The sequence below is a fragment of the Dendropsophus ebraccatus genome, chromosome 2 (genome assembly GCF_027789765.1).
Source record: "Dendropsophus ebraccatus isolate aDenEbr1 chromosome 2, aDenEbr1.pat, whole genome shotgun sequence".
Taxonomy (NCBI): Eukaryota; Metazoa; Chordata; class Amphibia; order Anura; family Hylidae; genus Dendropsophus; species Dendropsophus ebraccatus.
Genome location: NC_091455.1, coordinates 196307495 through 196329242, shown reverse-complemented (window position 1 = coordinate 196329242; position 21748 = coordinate 196307495). Strand labels below are relative to the sequence as shown.

General features: G+C 40.9%; 1 protein-coding gene across 3 annotated transcripts in view; it reads right to left on the bottom strand.

Moving 5' to 3' along the window:
• ODAD2 (outer dynein arm docking complex subunit 2) overlaps window positions 1–21748 on the bottom strand; it is a 121726-nt gene that overhangs the window by 42109 nt on the left and 57869 nt on the right. For all 3 annotated transcript variants that reach the window (XM_069959015.1, XM_069959016.1, XM_069959017.1), the window contains 2 exons: window positions 20409–20645; window positions 4716–4826 (listed from right to left, as the gene is read on the bottom strand). In XM_069959015.1, the coding sequence (XP_069815116.1) occupies window positions 4716–4826; window positions 20409–20645 (348 nt within the window). The remainder of the gene's footprint in view (window positions 1–4715; window positions 4827–20408; window positions 20646–21748) is intronic.

Sequence of the window (21748 nt, the reverse complement as noted above, 5' to 3'; positions counted from 1 at the left end):
ATCATTAAGAATACTCTAGGCAGATTTTCTACTATTTATCACCTGTGTGAGCACAGCACATGGGCTGGATCGTTAAGGCACCTAAGCAGTGTTCAGGCAAGTGAGGAATAGGAGAATACCTGGCTGGAGCATTACTAATGATGAGGAGGGCACAGACACTCCAGGCTACGGCAATTTGACACAGGGCTGCAAGTTTAAAAGTTGTTTTTTAGGACAATAACTGCATCACCTGCTGAACGGACCCCAGGACAGATCTTGGATTAAAAGCCACTATCCGAAGGTAAAAGCGGTTTGGGGGGTACAGATTGTGGGTACAGAGTCGCTTTAACCTTGTGATGTAGCTTCTAGACATATAACAAGTATATATGATCAATGTACTTCACCCGTACAATCCACAGTAGCAAAGCATAGTAAGGGTCCTATTCCACAAAACGATTTTTCGAACTACTGCTATGGCGTCCTAAAATTGTTCATCCAATTACACAAAACGATGATCGTTAATTATGATTGTTCTTGTGGTCATCCTGTCGTTGCTGCTGTGAACGTCATCTTAATACACTGAATGATGTGAAAACGATTTGCAAACGATCAACGATAAAAATAGGTCTAAATTCTATCAAGCAACCAAAGATTTCTTATTGGTCGTTTAATCGTCTGTTATTACACGAAACGATTATCGTTCAATTACGAACGATCTAACAATTTTTCGAACGATAATCGTCCTGTGGAATATGGCCCTAATTCATGGAATGACTGCAACAATTCATTATGACTGTGCATGGTTTTGTAGCAGGATTTTAAGCGGTGCTGCACACTATGGCTATGTTCACACGTTTTTTCAGCTCCGTTTAAAATGACGTCCGTCATTTTGAGTCTAAAATAACGGACGTCATTTAGCTTTCTGGTGCAACGACAGCTGTTTGTACAAAAAATAGAAATAGAAAAAATAGAGATAGAAACCGCCACTACTGAGATAGAATATAGTCCGTAATCATATCATTTTATGCTGGATGATGCATATAAGTGGTGGTGCTCACTACTGACTGTGTAACGTAGAATCCAATATATAGAAAAATAGAAAAAAAGTCCCAGAGGGCACTCACCATAAAATCTTTAAACTTTATTTCTTCATTTAAAATTCAGAAGACCAACAAAAGTGCAGGGTGAGCATGTTGTGGATGCCAGAGCTCCTGACTCTGCTCGGCAGCGTGACAGCTGTTTCGCGTGTTCAATCATGCTTCTACAGACGCCTGTAGACGTCTGGAGAAGCGTGATTGAACACGTGAAACAGCTGTCACGCTGCCCAGCAGAGTCAGGAGCTCTGGCATGCTCGCCCTGCACTTTTGTTGGTCTTCTGAATCTTAAATGAAGAAATAAAGTTTAAAGATTTATGGTGAGTGCCCTCTGGGACTTTTTTTCTATTTTTCTTTATATTGGACAGCTGTTTGTACATTATTCTAGTTTAGGTGGACTTATTGGCCTTTGGCCATTGAATTTAATAGTAAAAACGGAGAAAGAACGGTGACAAAAGAAAAACTGGGTGTGAACAATAAAAAGCGCCCAATGTTTGCAAAAGACGTCCAAAAATAATGATCATGTTCATTATTTTGACATCCAGGGTAAAAACATCCATTATACAATACATTGTGTGCATGGGGCGTCCGTCTTTCCATTGACTTCAATGCATTGCCATTGCAGTCAGTTAAATCGCGGCAATAAGTGACTTTTTTTAAAATATCAAAATCAGCCACCTTTTCTCTATTTTTGCCATTGTGTGAACATAGCCTATGTTTGTAGACTGTGTTAGGACCAGGCGGTGAATTCACTGACAGATCTCGATGGAAAACATATTCTTGTTTTGTTTTTCTTTCAATCGGGAGAAGTTCAGATTTCTATCTCTTCTGCGACTAAATCTAATCCAAACACTGGGAATACTGGGATCACCTATTAGGACAAATCCTAATCACAGCCCATCAGGATCTGATTGTCAGGATTAAGCTTCACAACCGTTTCCGGCTTTAATACTTGTCATAAGCCCTTGTGCGCAGAGCCGAGCTTTTAGCACCTGAATCAGTGACGGACAGATCTAAACATAATTTAGGGCTCACAAACTGTAATTGTACAATTTTTACTGTATGCATTCTGTCTCCCATACAGGATATGGATTATAAAGGGGTGTATATGTGATCAATCTGACAGTAAAAGATGCTTTGTGCTCTTCTTGCTTTTTTTCTTCCTTCAGTTAATGGGGTCGAATTAAAAAAAACATTTCTATAAGTTTTCACCTTTTCACCCTATAACTAGAGATAAGCAAACCTTGAGCACGTCCAGGAGCCCTCGCCATTAGATAACCAGTGGCTGAAGACGTTGGATGCAGCCTTGGGGCCAAATTCAACTTCTTTAGCTACCGGTAATCAAATACCAAGAGTCCGATTTCGGACAAACCAGTACGTGCTCGAGGTTCGCCCTTCACCTGGAGACCGACTAGGAGACAGACTAGTTTCTAGTGTCTGTCTGACAACTCTATAAATGGTTCTAGTTGTTATGCAGAGGATTCCTACTCCACTGGTGCTCTTCTTCGATTTTAGTATTTTTTAGGCATCTAAAATGACATCTTACAAACCTCATCCAGGGTTGTTTCACTCAAGGTATCTTCCCCAAATGCCCCCCCCCCCCCCCCAAAAAAAAAAAAGTTAAAGTTATGGTCTGTTTTCTGAAAAACACAGCATGCAGATGTCAGCTGGGAGTCAGAAGGGGAATATGAGTCGCCATACGCAAAACTCTTGGTTGAAAAAAAAATGCATGTTCTTTCCTATTTTTTATCTTCAATTTAAGTCTCTGAAAGTTATCATTAAAAAAATCACATAAATTAGTAACAAACAACACAGGTGAAAAAAAACTGCCATGAAACAGATGTACTAATATACACTATTTTGGTCGCAAAACACTATCTACTAACTACTTTGATGGCAATGCAGTACATGTAGTAGAGGTAGAGAGCAGTACAGTACAAGTAGTACAGGTAGAGGGCAGTACAGTACAAATAGTACAGGTAGAGGGCAGTACAGTACATGTAGTACAGGTAGAGTACAGTGCAGTACATGTAGTACAGGTAGAGTACAGTGCAGTACAAGTAGTACAGGTAGAGGGCAGTACAGTACAAGTAGTACAGGTAGAGAGCAGTACAGTACATTTAGTATAAGTGGAGGTCAATACAGTACACGACAGGTGAAGTACAATACAGCACTTGTAGTACAAGTTGAGAGCATTACAGTACATGTAGTATGAGTAGGTAGCAGTTCATTACATGTATTAGGAGTGCAGTATAATACATGTAGTACAGGTAGAAAACAGTATAATACATCTAGTACAGGTAGAAAACAGTATAGTACATGTAGTACAGATAAAGAGCAGTACAATACATGCAGAAATGGTAAAGAGCAGAACAATACATGTAGTACAGGTAAAGAGCAGCTAAATACATGTAGTAAAGGTAGAAAGCAGCACAATACATGTAGTACAGGTAGAGAGCAGCACAATACATGTAGTACAGGTAAAGAGCAGCACAATACATGTAGTACAGGTAGAGAGCAGCACAATACATGTAGTAAAGGTAGAGAGCAGCACAATACATGTAGTACTGGTAAAGAGCAGCACAATACATGTAGTACAGGTAGAGAGCAGCACAGTACATGTGGTACAGGAAAAGAGCAGCACAATGCATGTAGTACAGGTGGAGAGCAGCAAAATACATGTAGTACTGGTAAAGAGCAGTACAATGCTTGTAGTACAGGTAAAGAGCAGCACAATGCATGTGGTACAGGTAGAGAGCTGTACAATACATGTAGTACAGGTAGAGAGCAGCACAATACATGTAGTGCAGGTAAAGAGCAGTTCAATACATGTAGTACAGGTAGGGAGAAGCACAATACATGTAGTACAGGTAGAGAGCAGAACAATACATGTAGTACAGCTAGAGAGCAGCACAATACATGTAGTACAGCTAGAGAGCAGCACAATACATGTAGTACAGGTAAAGAGCAGTGCAATACATGTAGTACAGGTAGAGAGCAGAACAATACATGTAGTACAGGTGGAGAGCAGAACAATACATGTAGTACAGGTAGCAAACAGTACAGTAAATGTAGCACAGGTAGAAAGCAGTATAATACATGTAGTGCAGGTAGGTAGGTAATATCGCAGTACATGTAATACAAGTAGAAAGCAGTCTATAGCAAAATAGTACATGTAGGTAAAGAGCAGATTTCTTATTTTATGTGGGTGAAACATCCTGCTCTTCTGCGTCTTTATAGCTGCAGCAGAATAGAGGACATTATAGAGCTATTCCGAGCAGTGTAACCTGCAGCTAAAGCTCCGAGGTGAAAATAATAACTCTCTGTAAGCTCCTGATGTCTTCAGATAGCATTATAGAACATGTAGTATAGATAGAAAGTTCTTCTCTAAAAGTAGCACTATATCTCAGTGAAGCTCCACTAGACCGCCAATGACACTGTGATATTTTGCCCACAATTTGGATCTTATTTCCACCAAACACAGATGCTGATTGGCTGCTCACAGTGGCCAATCATATGTGTTACCAAAAAAGCAAATGTGCAGGAAAAGTGTCTGGAACGTTCACTGTATTACTTTATATTGCTTATTTATATTACTTATTACCGACATAATAACCGACACGTCACATTTAGGATACGTACCTTGAATATCGCACTAGCACAGTGCATTTGCAGCTCTTGATTTTCGCTGTTTAGATTTTTTACGAGATCCTCGATCATCTTTTCTGTTTTAATTGCAAGTCGGTAACTAGGCTGCAAAAAAGCGAAGAAAGACAAGCGGTGAAACATCTGAGCCGCAATTATTCGATTCTTCGCTGACCTGCCGTAGCCTCCTGAAATATTAAAACACATTTTATCTTCATTTTTATCGTTCTTGGATGCAATAGAGAATGATATGCGGTGCCAGAGGAAGAGCTGATATATGTTGTGTCTATGGGTAATAAAAATACACAGCCGTGCCTGAATGATGTACACACAGAAGGAATGCAGGTAGATAAAATACCGCCATTCATAGAAGCTGCAGAAGACTGGTAAAGTAACTATGTCATTAAAAAAAATTCTAGTAGCGTTTCCTGGGATTATTTGTACTTTCTAAAGTCTAAGCTGCTTTATTCGCATTACTAGAAATCACATAATAAGTAGAAAGTGACAAAATAATACATGAAAATCTTATATAAAATCCCATGATTTAATAAAGAACCGCATTATTGTCCACATTATTGTCTCCCCTGATATATTGTACAATTGTATATCATCATGTCTCATTGTATAATTAGGCAGATTTGTAATTTAAAGGGGCTATCCAGTATTGGAAAAAATACAGCTGCTTTTTAGTAAAAACTGCGCCACCTCAGGTTGTGTGTGGTATTACAATTCCGCTCCTTTCACTTCAATGGAACTGAGCTGCTAAACCACACCCAAACTGAGGACAGGAGTGGGGCTGTTTCTGGAAGAAAGCAACTATGTTTTTCAAGTATAAACAGTATAAAATAGCTCATAAATTGATGGCTCGAAATATGACCAAAAAACAGTTGTGTTTTATACAGCTAATAAGGCTTCGTTCACACAGCGTCTTTCTTACCATTTTACTGTTTAAACTTTCAGACTTTACCAGAATTCTGGTGCTTTTGAAATACCTTATATATTGCCTTTCTGATGCACAAATGTAAAAAGATAACACGAATAAACATTTTATTTAGCTATTTTTATTATTTTATTTAGCAAACACCTAAAGGGAACCAATCAGCCCGTTTGGGCTGATATGGTTCCCTTGAGCATTGTATAAAGCACCTGGAGCGGGGAAGTAGTCATGGTGGGCGTCTCCCCGCTCGTATCTAGTCACTGTGCTCTGCCTGTCAGCGCTCGGCGGGATGATTGACAGGCAGAGAGGCCAGTAACGGACCTCTCTGCCTGTCAATTATCCCCTCTGAGTGCGCTGACAGGCAGAGCGCAGTGACTAGATACGAGCGGGGAGCCGCCCACCATGACTACTTCCCCGCTCGTATCTAGTCACGAGCCGGGGAATAAAAGTCATTTTCTCCGTTATAAAGCACCTGCTACGGCCGCGGACGGTACATGCCGGGGCCGCTCCAGGTGCTTTATACAATGCTCAAGGGAACCATATCAGCCAAAACGGGCTGATTGGTTCCCTTTAAGGCTCTATTCCACGGAACGATTATCGGCCTTTATGGCCGATAATCGTCCCGTGGAATAGGAGGAAACAATCAGCCGACATCATTCATGTTGGCTGATCGTTGAAGTCGTTTGTCTTTCAACATGTTGAAAGACAAACGCCTTTTATAGCCCTACCCGGACTCACCTGCTCGTTGCTGCCTTGTGGAATAGCGGCAGCAGCAAACGGAGAATGAGGAGCAAAGTCAGGCCGTGGAATCTGGCCTTTAGGCTGGGTTCACACTGCGTTTTTGCAATCTGTTTTCTTTCATTCGTTTCATGCAAAAACAAAAAAATATGGATGAAAAACTGATGCATTTGTGTGCATCTGCTTTGACCGCTTTTCCCATTGATTTCCATTATAAAAAAAAAAAAAGATCAAACCGCATTTGTTTGTTTTTTTAGCATACATAAAAACGTGGTCGACCACATTTTCGCGTTTTGATCCGTTTTTATAATGGAAGTCAATGGAAAGACTGATCAAAACGGATGCACACAAATGCATTAGTTTTTCATCCGTTTTTTTGTTGTTGCATAAAACGGATGGGGATGAAAAAATGGATTGCAGAAACCCAGTGTGAACCCAGCCTTATTCTGAAAATGTGCAGCGTGATTCTATTTTTCCTTAGCTATAAAATATCTAAAAGCGTCTATGTAACATGTGATACATATTACTATGTAATAATTATGTATAATTATTTTGCCATGGCAAAGCTAATAAAAGTAACTCAAAAACAGCATGTCAAAAAATATAATTTTAACATATTTAATAATAATCTTATAAGGAAAAATCAAAAAATACCATAGCACACCTAGATAGTCCTTCAAAGACTCAAAAATGATGAAAGAATTGTATAAAAATTAGATGAAACAAAGTTACCATTCCTGTAGTCCGTCAGGACAAAGTCCATAGAAAAAATGCAAAGGTAACAGCATCAAGGCGTAGTAAAGTGCAAAAAATGAGATATTTATTCCCTCATGGCAATAACATAGCAGCAACGTTTCGACAACACGGTCTTTCTCAAGCTGATACAATATACAAATGAACAGGGTATATATACAACATACAACCAATCACATGTTAGGGCTAGCCAGTAGTTGCCAAGTACATAATTAACTTTATTAACCCTCACCACCCAAATAAAGTGTGTCAGTGAACATAGTAACTCACGTATTAAAAGCAGACAATATCCCAGGACTTGTATCCAACCAACTCCACGGTACCGCTAAAGCGCGCTGACATCGGCGTCTTGCCGGTGTCACTGCGCATGTGCAGGGTTTAGCCAATCAACAGTCCGCTGATGCTAACACATCGGTCAGCTGACCGGTGCTATAGCAACCGCGACGCTCACACGGCATGATAGTACAAAACAGAAAAAAGGAGACAGAATCAGGATAAAAACCAATATAATTCAGTTCACATGATAAGTGGACCTCGGTCTGTATCATGTAGCTTCCATTATCTGAAAAAATATAAAAAGTAAAAATAAATAAAGTCCATGATCGTTGCGGGCAAATCAACAAGCATACATCGGTAACAAACCGCAGAAGCTGTCACAGAGCAGCGTTGTCCAACTTGTGTATCTTCACCATATGAGGCTAGACCCGCAGTCCTTCAAGTCCAACTAACGGCATAGAGGCGCTTTAGTGTGTACCGTCCCAATATGCGCCGTCCTGTCCCACTCAGCTTCCCGATGGACACGGGGACAAACATACAAATGTATGAATGTACAAACTCTTACGCAGTGGCACAGGAACTCCAGATGGCAATATGTAGAGCTTTAGTTGAGAACACGCCAGACTTGCCGTAAATATAGCATTATATGCTTGGCTGTCATCATCACCGATTCCCCACCTATGGAGGTCGTGCAGGTATCAGAGCCCGCTCCGGGCGTTCCATTTCTGCTACACGGTGACGAACTGATAGCGTATCACATAGCTCACCTAATCCATGCCAGATATAATGTCATCATAAGACGCATCACTTTCATGCCTATGTGAATGAGCGCCAAAGAGGTCGCTGAGAAGATTTCGGCAGCACGCAGTCATAGATGACTCCTTGAAAAGGCTTCATGCACACTATGGACTGTAATTCATGACGGTAGCCATTCCAGCTTGCTAAATGGTGGTATGCTTGTGCCCAAAAAAGGAGGAAAAGAAAGAAAGGATAATTCTTCATGATCATGGTACACATAGATAGTGTGAACTGCAAAATTGCAAAAAAAGGAAAAAGGGAAAAACACAAAAAGAAAAAAACACAGCTAATTTGGGTATACTCATCATGCCATTCAAAAAGTAAAAACCCACAAAAACTGAATCCAACCAATGGAGAGTCGAGAACAAGTCACTGGGGTAACTGCAATGAACAAAGTAAAATAGTTAATATACATGATCTAAAAACATTTAAAATCAAACACAAATGTATATTGTAAAAATACTGACGAGGAATATCACATACCTGGAAGTACCTTGTACTCAAGGTTGAGTCCCTTAGGACTCAGCGTCTCAAGTACAAAGATCCATCTAAGCTCTAGTTTTTTAAGCCTCAGTTCTCTGTTTCCGCCTCTAACCAGTGGGGGTACATGGTCAATCACTCTGAACCTGAGCTGGCTCACTGTATGCCCTGCTTCACTAAAATGTTTCGGAATGGGCAACTCTGTTTTCTGTGTCCTTATCGTGCTTTTATGTTGTTGTATTCTATGTCTGACCTCCTGCGTGGTCTCACCGATGTAATATAGACCACAGGGGCATACGATCATATATATGACAAAGTCCGATCTACAGGTAAATCTCTGTTTTATTGTAAATTGTTTGGTGGTGTGTGGATGTGCAAATGTCTCACCTTTCAAAAGGTTACTACAACATGAGCAGCCAAGACAGGGAAAACAGCCCATCTTGGCTAAACCTAATGTAGTTTGTCGCGGTCCCCTGGATACTCCAATATCTGATTTCACAAGCAGATCTTTAATGTTCTTAGTCCTCTTATATGACATCATCGGAGGGTTATTAAATTCCACTACCTTGGGACAACCTTTACTCAGTATACCCCAATTACTCCTCAAAATGCCCCCAATACGTCCACTAAGGGGACCATACGTAGATACAAACGGTATACGTGGTGTGGCCATACGTGTCTCGCTCCCGTGTATGGAATCCCTATTCACATTTTTAACCTTTTCACAGTGTCTCTTGACCAGTGCTACAGGGTAACCACGTGCAATGAATTTACCACACATCTCATCTAATCTGTGGTCAACCACAGATTCGTCAGCCACTACCCGCCGGACCCTTAATAACTGGCTCCAAGGTAACGAATCAACCATTTTCCTGGGGTGATTACTTTGATAGTGTAAGATGTTATTCCGATCAGTCGGTTTTACATAGAGATCAGACTCAAGACCACCATTGCTGATACTAATAGTAGTGTCTAAAAACTGTATGTGATCACTTGACCAAACCAATGTAAACTTGAGATCCTCATGTGTCTCATTCAATACCCCCAAGAAAGACTCCAATTCCGGGACGGTCCCGTCCCAAATCACAAAGATATCGTCTATATATCTAAGCCAGCTACGGACGTGTCTCCAGTAAGGTGATGTATAGACAACCTCCTCCTCGAGAACCGCCATGTAGATGTTAGCATAAGTGGGGGCCACATTTGACCCCATGGCGGTCCCCCGACGCTGCAAGAAAAAATCGTCACCGAACGCAAAGTAATTCTTACGTAGGATGAATTCAAGCAACGTCAGGAGGAGGTCGGCTCGTTCCGGGGACACGTCCGAGCTGGCCAGCTTTTTCTTAACCGCATCCAAGCCCCTGTCATGAGAAATAGACGTGTATAGTGAAACTACGTCAAATGATGCCAGTATACAAGTGTCAGTTACAGTTACTGTGGAGATTTTAGAGAGAAAGTCAGAGGTATCTTTCACATAAGACCGTGTATTCGTCGCAAAGGGGCGTAACACACGATCCAAAAAAATGGAGGTATTAGCGAAAATAGACCCCCTGCCGGACACAATAGGTCGTCCAGGGGGTGAGGTCAGGCTCTTATGTATCTTTGGAAGTGTATATATAACAGGAACAACTGGATAGTCCAGAATCAAAAAATCTGCCAACTTATCATCAATAAGTCCGGCCTCCTTGGCTCTCGACACCAAACCCACCAATTCTTTCTGAAAGACTGCTGTAGGATTATGGGATAATTTAATGTACACATCTTCATCATAAACCTGTCTATGGATCTCATTTATATACATCTCTGTGTCCATCACCACTAAAGCCCCGCCTTTATCGGCGGGCTTTATGGTGATCCTTTTGTCCTTAGATAAATTGTTCAGGATAACTCGCTCCTCGTTGGTAAGATTATAGTGTATGTTACCTCTCTGTTCAGTTTGTCTCAAACCCTCTATCTCCCTTTGTACAATTTGTATATAGGCATCTACACAGGGGTTTTGTACATATGGATGAAATGTACTCGCTACTGATAAACCATAATCCCTCAAACATAACATGTGAGATTCATCATCCTTGTTAGTTACAGGGGTATCGTGTTCAGAAAAAAATACTTTCAATTTCAATTTCCTAAAGAAGCAATGGAGATCAAGATCAAGTCTAAACCAGTCCACATTAGTGATCGGGCAAAATGAAAGACCTTTCGCCAAGACACCAATCTGTTCATCCGACAACGTTAATGAAGAAATATTTACCACCAGTTCATGGTCAATAGTTGATCCTAATTGCGTTTCTGTCCCTGTCGCGTGGTCACTCTGTTGTCTTTTCCGTCTTTTCCAATGTTTCCGCCCCCCACGGCGTGTCCTCTTCCTCGGCCAGCAGGGGGTCCTTTGTCCAAAAAAGCCCCCGTGTTGTTAGCTTGTGAACTCTGAGGTGTATCATCTGTGGAATCCGAATCCCCTGAAGTGAAACCGAAGTTGTCCTTACGTGGTTTGAAATTACGTCCACGTTGTCCTCGACGTCCTTTGCCCTTCCTTCTGGAATCCTGCGAAAAATCAGCTGTATATTGCCAGTCATAGACATGTCCATTAGTATAGTCATCCAGATCCCTGAACCACTTATTTTTCTTAGTGTCTTCCAATTCCTTAGTATACTTAGTAAGATTAAAATCAACTTTGGAGGACATCTGTGTCCAATCTTCACCACCCACAGTAGATTTTAATTGCGTCTCAAGATCTGTAATCTTTCTCTTACTAGAGTCCGCCTCTATTTCCAAATACTCCACATTTAGTAGCATCAGGTCATAGGAGAATTTATTGCATATTTGTTCAAATTTAGTGCAAAATGGCTTATTATTAGGTAACAAAGTTGGTCTTACGTGTGTCCTCAGTCCACGCGGAATCCTTTTTGCTTTGCAATACTCCGTGAGTGTGGTCAGGTGTAGCTCCATAGAAACCAGATGACGTTTCTCACTTTCCCATTTCTTCCTTAGTATATCCACTGTGGGGGTTTTCAAAAAAGTGCTATCCGGCTTCCTTCCATCCAAGATACGCCTAGCATCCTCGTCAGTATAAAAGAAAGTGCCAGAGGAACTGGACCCGCCTGCATCCAGTGAATTCATATTCTAACAAGTAAACAACGTATTTAAAGGGTGCAAAAATTGGTTTGGACTAAAAATAGCAAAAATCAAAAAATACCATAGCACACCTAGATAGTCCTTCAAAGACTCAAAAATGATGAAAGTGACACCGGCAAGACGCCGATGTCAGCGCGCTTTAGCGGTACCGTGGAGTTGGTTGGATACAAGTCCTGGGATATTGTCTGCTTTTAATACGTGAGTTACTATGTTCACTGACACACTTTATTTGGGTGGTGAGGGTTAATAAAGTTAATTATGTACTTGGCAACTACTGGCTAGCCCTAACATGTGATTGGTTGTATGTTGTATATATACCCTGTTCATTTGTATATTGTATCAGCTTGAGAAAGACCGTGTTGTCGAAACGTTGCTGCTATGTTATTGCCATGAGGGAATAAATATCTCATTTTTTGCACTTTACTACGCCTTGATGCTGTTACCTTTGCATTTTTTCTATGGACTTTGTCCTGACGGACTACAGGAATGGTAACTTTGTTTCATCTAATTTTTATACAATTCTTTCATCATTTTTGAGTCTTTGAAGGACTATCTAGGTGTGCTATGGTATTTTTTGGTTTTTGCTATTTTTAGTCCAAACCAATTTTTGCACCCTTTAAATACGTTGTTTACTTGTTAGAATATGAATTCACTGGATGCAGGCGGGTCCAGTTCCTCTGGCACTTTCTTTTATACTGACGAGGATGCTAGGCGTATCTTGGATGGAAGGAAGCCGGATAGCACTTTTTTGAAAACCCCCACAGTGGATATACTAAGGAAGAAATGGGAAAGTGAGAAACGTCATCTGGTTTCTATGGAGCTACACCTGACCACACTCACGGAGTATTGCAAAGCAAAAAGGATTCCGCGTGGACTGAGGACACACGTAAGACCAACTTTGTTACCTAATAATAAGCCATTTTGCACTAAATTTGAACAAATATGCAATAAATTCTCCTATGACCTGATGCTACTAAATGTGGAGTATTTGGAAATAGAGGCGGACTCTAGTAAGAGAAAGATTACAGATCTTGAGACGCAATTAAAATCTACTGTGGGTGGTGAAGATTGGACACAGATGTCCTCCAAAGTTGATTTTAATCTTACTAAGTATACTAAGGAATTGGAAGACACTAAGAAAAATAAGTGGTTCAGGGATCTGGATGACTATACTAATGGACATGTCTATGACTGGCAATATACAGCTGATTTTTCGCAGGATTCCAGAAGGAAGGGCAAAGGACGTCGAGGACAACGTGGACGTAATTTCAAACCACGTAAGGACAACTTCGGTTTCACTTCAGGGGATTCGGATTCCACAGATGATACACCTCAGAGTTCACAAGCTAACAACACGGGGGCTTTTTTGGACAAAGGACCCCCTGCTGGCCGAGGAAGAGGACACGCCGTGGGGGGCGGAAACATTGGAAAAGACGGAAAAGACAACAGAGTGACCACGCGACAGGGACAGAAACGCAATTAGGATCAACTATTGACCATGAACTGGTGGTAAATATTTCTTCATTAACGTTGTCGGATGAACAGATTGGTGTTCTGGCGAAAGGTCTTTCATTTTGCCCGATCACTAATGTGGACTGGTTTAGACTTGATCTTGATCTCCATTGCTTCTTTAGGAAATTGAAATTGAAAGTATTTTTTTCTGAACACGATACCCCTGTAACTAACAAGGATGATGAATCTCACATGTTATGTTTGAGGGATTATGGTTTATCAGTAGCGAGTACATTTCATCCATATGTACAAAACCCCTGTGTAGATGCCTATATACAAATTGTACAAAGGGAGATAGAGGGTTTGAGACAAACTGAACAGAGAGGTAACATACACTATAATCTTACCAACGAGGAGCGAGTTATCCTGAACAATTTATCTAAGGACAAAAGGATCACCATAAAGCCCGCCGATAAAGGCGGGGCTTTAGTGGTGATGGACACAGAGATGTATATAAATGAGATCCATAGACAGGTTTATGATGAAGATGTGTACATTAAATTATCCCATAATCCTACAGCAGTCTTTCAGAAAGAATTGGTGGGTTTGGTGTCGAGAGCCAAGGAGGCCGGACTTATTGATGATAAGTTGGCAGATTTTTTGATTCTGGACTATCCAGTTGTTCCTGTTATATATACACTTCCAAAGATACATAAGAGCCTGACCTCACCCCCTGGACGACCTATTGTGTCCGGCAGGGGGTCTATTTTCGCTAATACCTCCATTTTTTTGGATCGTGTGTTACGCCCCTTTGCGACGAATACACGGTCTTATGTGAAAGATACCTCTGACTTTCTCTCTAAAATCTCCACAGTAACTGTAACTGACACTTGTATACTGGCATCATTTGACGTAGTTTCACTATACACGTCTATTTCTCATGACAGGGGCTTGGATGCGGTTAAGAAAAAGCTGGCCAGCTCGGACGTGTCCCCGGAACGAGCCGACCTCCTCCTGACGTTGCTTGAATTCATCCTACGTAAGAATTACTTTGCGTTCGGTGACGATTTTTTCTTGCAGCGTCGGGGGACCGCCATGGGGTCAAATGTGGCCCCCACTTATGCTAACATCTACATGGCGGTTCTCGAGGAGGAGGTTGTCTATACATCACCTTACTGGAGACACGTCCGTAGCTGGCTTAGATATATAGACGATATCTTTGTGATTTGGGACGGGACCGTCCCGGAATTGGAGTCTTTCTTGGGGGTATTGAATGAGACACATGAGGATCTCAAGTTTACATTGGTTTGGTCAAGTGATCACATACAGTTTTTAGACACTACTATTAGTATCAGCAATGGTGGTCTTGAGTCTGATCTCTATGTAAAACCGACTGATCGGAATAACATCTTACACTATCAAAGTAATCACCCCAGGAAAATGGTTGATTCGTTACCTTGGAGCCAGTTATTAAGGGTCCGGCGGGTAGTGGCTGACGAATCTGTGGTTGACCACAGATTAGATGAGATGTGTGGTAAATTCATTGCACGTGGTTACCCTGTAGCACTGGTCAAGAGACACTGTGAAAAGGTTAAAAATGTGAATAGGGATTCCATACACGGGAGAGAGACACGTATGGCCACACCACGTATACCGTTTGTATCTACGTATGGTCCCCTTAGTGGACGTATTGGGGGCATTTTGAGGAGTAATTGGGGTATACTGAGTAAAGGTTGTCCCAAGGTAGTGGAATTTAATAACCCTCCGATGATGTCATATAAGAGGACTAAGAACATTAAAGATCTGCTTGTGAAATCAGATATTGGAGTATCCAGGGGACCGCGACAAACTACATTAGGTTTAGCCAAGATGGGCTGTTTTCCCTGTCTTGGCTGCTCATGTTGTAGCAACCTTTTGAAAGGTGAGACATTTGCACATCCACACACCACCAAACAATTTACAATAAAACAGAGATTTACCTGTAGATCGGACTTTGTCATATATATGATCGTATGCCCCTGTGGTCTATATTACATCGGTGAGACCACGCAGGAGGTCAGACATAGAATACAACAACATAAAAGCACGATAAGGACACAGAAAACAGAGTTGCCCATTCCGAAACATTTTAGTGAAGCAGGGCATACAGTGAGCCAGCTCAGGTTCAGAGTGATTGACCATGTACCCCCACTGGTTAGAGGCGGAAACAGAGAACTGAGGCTTAAAAAACTAGAGCTTAGATGGATCTTTGTACTTGAGACGCTGAGTCCTAAGGGACTCAACCTTGAGTACAAGGTACTTCCAGGTATGTGATATTCCTCGTCAGTATTTTTACAATATACATTTGTGTTTGATTTTAAATGTTTTTAGATCATGTATATTAACTATTTTACTTTGTTCATTGCAGTTACCCCAGTGACTTGTTCTCGACTCTCCATTGGTTGGATTCAGTTTTTGTGGGTTTTTACTTTTTGAATGGCATGATGAGTATACCCAAATTAGCTGTGTTTTTTTCTTTTTGTGTTTTTCCCTTTTTCCTTTTTTTGCAATTTTGCAGTTCACACTATCTATGTGTACCATGATCATGAAGAATTATCCTTTCTTTCTTTTCCTCCTTTTTTGGGCACAAGCATACCACCATTTAGCAAGCTGGAATGGCTACCGTCATGAATTACAGTCCATAGTGTGCATGAAGCCTTTTCAAGGAGTCATCTATGACTGCGTGCTGCCGATATCTTCTCAGCGACCTCTTTGGCGCTCATTCACATAGGCATGAAAGTGATGCGTCTTATGATGACATTATATCTGGCATGGATTAGGTGAGCTATGTGATACGCTATCAGTTCGTCACCGTGTAGCAGAAATGGAACGCCCGGAGCGGGCTCTGATACCTGCACGACCTCCATAGGTGGGGAATCGGTGATGATGACAGCCAAGCATATAATGCTATATTTACGGCAAGTCTGGCGTGTTCTCAACTAAAGCTCTACATATTGCCATCTGGAGTTCCTGTGCCACTGCGTAAGAGTTTGTACATTCATACATTTGTATGTTTGTCCCCGTGTCCATCGGGAAGCTGAGTGGGACAGGACGGCGCATATTGGGACGGTACACACTAAAGCGCCTCTATGCCGTTAGTTGGACTTGAAGGACTGCGGGTCTAGCCTCATATGGTGAAGATACACAAGTTGGACAACGCTGCTCTGTGACAGCTTCTGCGGTTTGTTACCGATGTATGCTTGTTGATTTGCCCGCAACGATCATGGACTTTATTTATTTTTACTTTTTATATTTTTTCAGATAATGGAAGCTACATGATACAGACCGAGGTCCACTTATCATGTGAACTGAATTATATTGGTTTTTATCCTGATTCTGTCTCCTTTTTTCTGTTTTGTACTATCATGCCGTGTGAGCGTCGCGGTTGCTATAGCACCGGTCAGCTGACCGATGTGTTAGCATCAGCGGACTGTTGATTGGCTAAACCCTGCACATGCGCAGTGACACCGGCAAGACGCCGATGTCAGCGCGCTTTAGCGGTACCGTGGAGTTGGTTGGATACAAGTCCTGGGATATTGTCTGCTTTTAATACGTGAGTTACTATGTTCACTGACACACTTTATTTGGGTGGTGAGGGTTAATAAAGTTAATTATGTACTTGGCAACTACTGGCTAGCCCTAACATGTGATTGGTTGTATGTTGTATATATACCCTGTTCATTTGTATATTGTATCAGCTTGAGAAAGACCGTGTTGTCGAAACGTTGCTGCTATGTTATTGCCATGAGGGAATAAATATCTCATTTTTTGCACTTTACTACGCCTTGATGCTGTTACCTTTGCATTTAATCTTATAAGGAAGATCGCTATTGCAGCTTGTGAGATGCTATCACTTTCCCCCAAAATCCCCCCCCCCCCCAAAAAAAAAACACTTTATGATATTTTTTATTTTTGGGCTGATTTATTTAGGGTTTACCGCATCAGGCAGCTTTAATTATTAAAAATGTTAGTAACAAGACCATAGTAAACGTAGACGGTAACATTATATCTTGTTTTTCCGGAATAAACACTAATGGAGGATTAAACAGAAAACATAGTTTTCGCTTAGTTTACGGGCAGATGTTTTAGCTTCGCGCCTCCAGAAACATTAATCTTCAGATGAAAGTGCCGTATTTATGTGAAAAACAGAGTAATGGCTTCTTAATATAAAAGGTAGGAGTTTTATTCTACACTCGAGTGTGTGTGTGGGGGGGGATGAAATTCAACAACATAAAAAGTATAAAACCACAATTATACTCGTAAACTCGTGCCAAGACCGAGCGAACGACGGGTCAGATTTTCACAAGATATTATGGTGTAATAATATTATGAGTATAAACTGCAGAGACCTTTTAATATCTGAACTCCCCTCTGACTTCTAATCACGCTGAACTTTGCTGTGTTTGTAAAACTTTATATAGTTACTTTCTATTTCATAAAATACTTTACGTGGTAACAATTGGATTTTCAGAATTTGAAAATGAAATAGTTAATAGTAAAAATATATGATAGAATTTAGTTGAGTTTGAATAAATAAATATAATACTCTATTAACGTACGTTTTACAACAGATTCCTTAAAGGGGAACTCAGAGCTTTTTTCACTATGGCTGGGCAAGGGGTGGATGAAAGCAACAACATACTACCCTTGGTCCCTGGTCGCTTCCTGGTCTATGACGCGGCTTAAGAGGTGGGAGCCCATTATAGCCACTAAATGGCTGAGCGGACTTAAAGGCGTTGTCCGGCGCTAAAAAATTATTCACAGAATAACACACATTACAAAGTTATACAACTTTGTAATGTATGTTATGTCTGTGAATGGCCCCCTTCCCCGTGTCCCACAACCCCCACCCGTGTACCCGGAAGTGTGGTGCGCTATACTCACTTGTCACGTGCCGACCACGGTCTCCGATCCTCAGCAGTGACGTCTTCTTCGGGCGGCCGGCGGATCTTCCCGAGTTTTTTAGCGCCGGACAACCCCTTTAAAACATTACATCATAGACTAGGAAGCAACCGGAGAACGGAGAAGCGGGATGCAGGACCCAGCGATGGAACCCGGAAGGTAAGCTGATGTTGTTGCTTTGATCCACCCCCTCCCCAGCCATAGTGAAAAAAGCCCTCCTGCCCGGACTACCGCTTTAAAATAAATAATCACTTGGAATGTCATCTTGTGTAAAGTTATTAAATCGTTCCTCTGCTTTCCACTACTTGTTAGAAGCATCTAAAAAAAAGGTTTTTACCATATCAACAGGTGGCAGAAAGTTACACAGATTTGTAATTTACGTCTATTTAAAAATCTCAAGTCTTCTAGTACTTATCAGCTGCTGTATTTGCTGCAGGAAGTGGTGTATCCTTTCCAGTCTCTAGTGCCACCACTGTCCACAGCAGTAGCAATTCTCCATAGAAAACTTTTCCTGGTTTGGACAGTTCCTCTCACAGACAGAGGTGGCAGCAGAGAGCACTGTGTCAGACTGGAGAGAATTTACTGCTTCCTGCACGACATACAGCAGCTGATAAGTAATGGAAGACTTGTTTAAATTGATAAAGTTATAGAGGAACATTTACCCTGCTCCAATACAGCTGTACAACCAGAAATATAGAAAAGCATCTACTATAGGAGTCAACTTAGTTATCACCTAATTTTCCCAAACAACAGTATGAAAAGTACAAGTACTGAAATGTTTTTAATGCTAACATCTTGAAGCTTGTTTTTTTTTGTTAGTTTTTTTTTTACTGTAGAGAACGGAGCATCAGTGCACATGCTTGGACAGTTCTGCATTCATTCTTTGTTGGCGCTTTAGAACAGATTAAAGCAATGGACTCTGCCATGTTGGACAGTCTGATCTCTGTTCTCATCAGCCCATGTTCCAGTGCTTGAAGCCCGATCAGTAAGCTAGATGTGCTCTACCGCATGGATAGCAGATACCTTTAGGGCCCCCTTCACATCTCCTTGTCAGTTTTTACTATCAGGAAATACTGATCAGGAGGCTTCAAGAAACCATTAGGATTTCCTGACAGTCATCAGTATTTTCGTTCAGGAAATCAACACAAGTGGCTTCAAGTTTTCTTGATCAGGAATAAAAAATATATTGTAGCATCCAGAATTCCGGATGCTTTCTGGAGGCGAATTAGAAAAGTCTCCGGAATTCTGGACACTCCCATAAACTTCTATGCGGACATCCGTAATGGAATCATGAAGGATGTCCGTGACTAATGTAACCCTATAGGTCCAGAAATGCGTCCGGATTTCCTGATAAGAGGTCTTAATCGTCGGATCGGATGTCGGATCGGCGATCTGTAGATAGAGTCTGCTCTCAGGCAGACTCTATGCAAAGATCCCTGATAATACTAATGAATGTGATGCTATGGCATAGCATTCATCAGTATATGCAATCAGAGCATTGCATATAGAAGCTCCCTAAGGGACTTATATATGCAATACAAAATGTGTAACATAAAAATAAAAGACAGCTTTAAAACATTAAAAAAAACCTAGTAAAATGCCTCAATAAAGATTTATATTACCCCTTTTTCATATTACAAAAATAAAATTTAAAAAATAAATAAACATATTACATATTGTAGCGTGCGGCATTGTCCGATCTATTGAAATTTAACAAAACTGTTCCCGCGCGGTGAACAGCATAAATAAAAAGTGGGGAAAAAAGTTTTTAATTATATTTTGGAAAAAATTAATAAAACATAGTCAAAATTTTTCTCTTACACCAATATGATACCAATGAAAAGTACAGATAATGGCGGAAAAAAATGACACCCCAACCAGCCCTCTAGGTGGAAAAATAAAAGCGCTGTGGAACTTAGAAGACGAGACGGAACATTGCACTAATTTGACCCGGACATCCGTGCATCAATCACCTTTGGTCATGAAGGGGTTAAGCAATAAATTAGAAAAAGGAACCAAAATATTTCAATAAACAGGCACATAAATAAGAAGATTTCAGTGTGATAGGATGATAGACTGTAAGTCTCAAAAATAACATGTAATATATTATCTTTCACATAAAATAGGTGTTAGGGTATGTGTCGCTGCAGCTCTTCCCAATACTGCATGGTGCTGATACTCACCTCAGACGCGCACTCCTGCAGGGTGCCCACCACAGGTATCAGCATGTTTGAATGCGGAGATTTCAGCAATCTTGCCAGTAATGGGATGCCACCAGCTCTACGGATTGCTTCCTTATTCCTTGTGCTCTTGGAACAACTCCATAGCGCCAATGCCCCACAGCGAGCAACCTCAATGTCCTTCTCTTGTTCTGGGGTCAGGTTGGTCGCTGTCATAGGGACACAGTCCAACAATCCAACCTGGAAGACAATGGATAATGTATACATCAGAACTCAGTATATATATATATATATATATATATATATGACTAAAATATGACTATGTCACCCATTCGTGTTTTTTTACCCAACTTTAAACTGATTTAAAACGGAAAGCTTTTATATGGGTCAATATCAGTATATTCCTAGCAGGAGAGTTTTTAAAGGGAATCTGTCACCATTAAAATGTTACCAAAGCTATCGGCATCATGTTATAGAGCAGAAGGAGCTGAGCGGATTGATATATAACTTAACAGGAAAAGATTCAGTATAACCTGTAATTTACTGATTGAAATCTCTGATGATTCCATGCTAAAGAGTCCTGTCCATTAAGTGACTCCGCCCACTTGACTCCTTATCACAGAATGGTCAGGGATTTCAATCAACATGTTACAAGTTATACAGAATCTTTTCCCATAAAAAATATATATCAATCTGCTCAGCTCTTCCTGCTCTGTATAATGATAGCGATAGATTAGATAATATTGTCTTGACAGGTTCCCCTTAAGTAAATGCCTGGGGAGTCAGTGATTAAAAATATTAATATGCCCTCCCCTTCCTGGCTTCCAGGCTCGGCGTTGTGATGTTGCAGGCCCTCTGGGCCAATCATTTATTTACATGTCTCTAAAGGGACACAATGTATGAACAAATGGAATGGTAATGCCTAGATTCTTACCAGTCTGATAGAGTGCTCTCTGCTGCCACCTCTGTCCATGTCAGGAACTGTCCAATTAAATAGAGGTTTTGCTACTGTTTGCTACTGCTTTGGGAAGTTCCTGACAGAGGTGGCAGCAGAGATCACTGTGTCAGAATGGGAAGAATACACCACTTCCTGACGGACCTACAGCAGCTGATAAGTACTGGAATTCTGGAGATAGAATAGAAATAGAAGTAAAAGAAGAATAGAACAATAGAAATACTAAATAGAAGTAAATTACAAATGCATGTAACTTCCTGATACCAACTGATTTGAAAAAAAACAAAAATAAATTTAACTTTAAAGTTCCCCTTTAATGTGGAATACAAGTATTTTCCGGAACAGGGACTCTATGAGCAGTAAGAAGAAATGTGAGTGATTTGTTCAG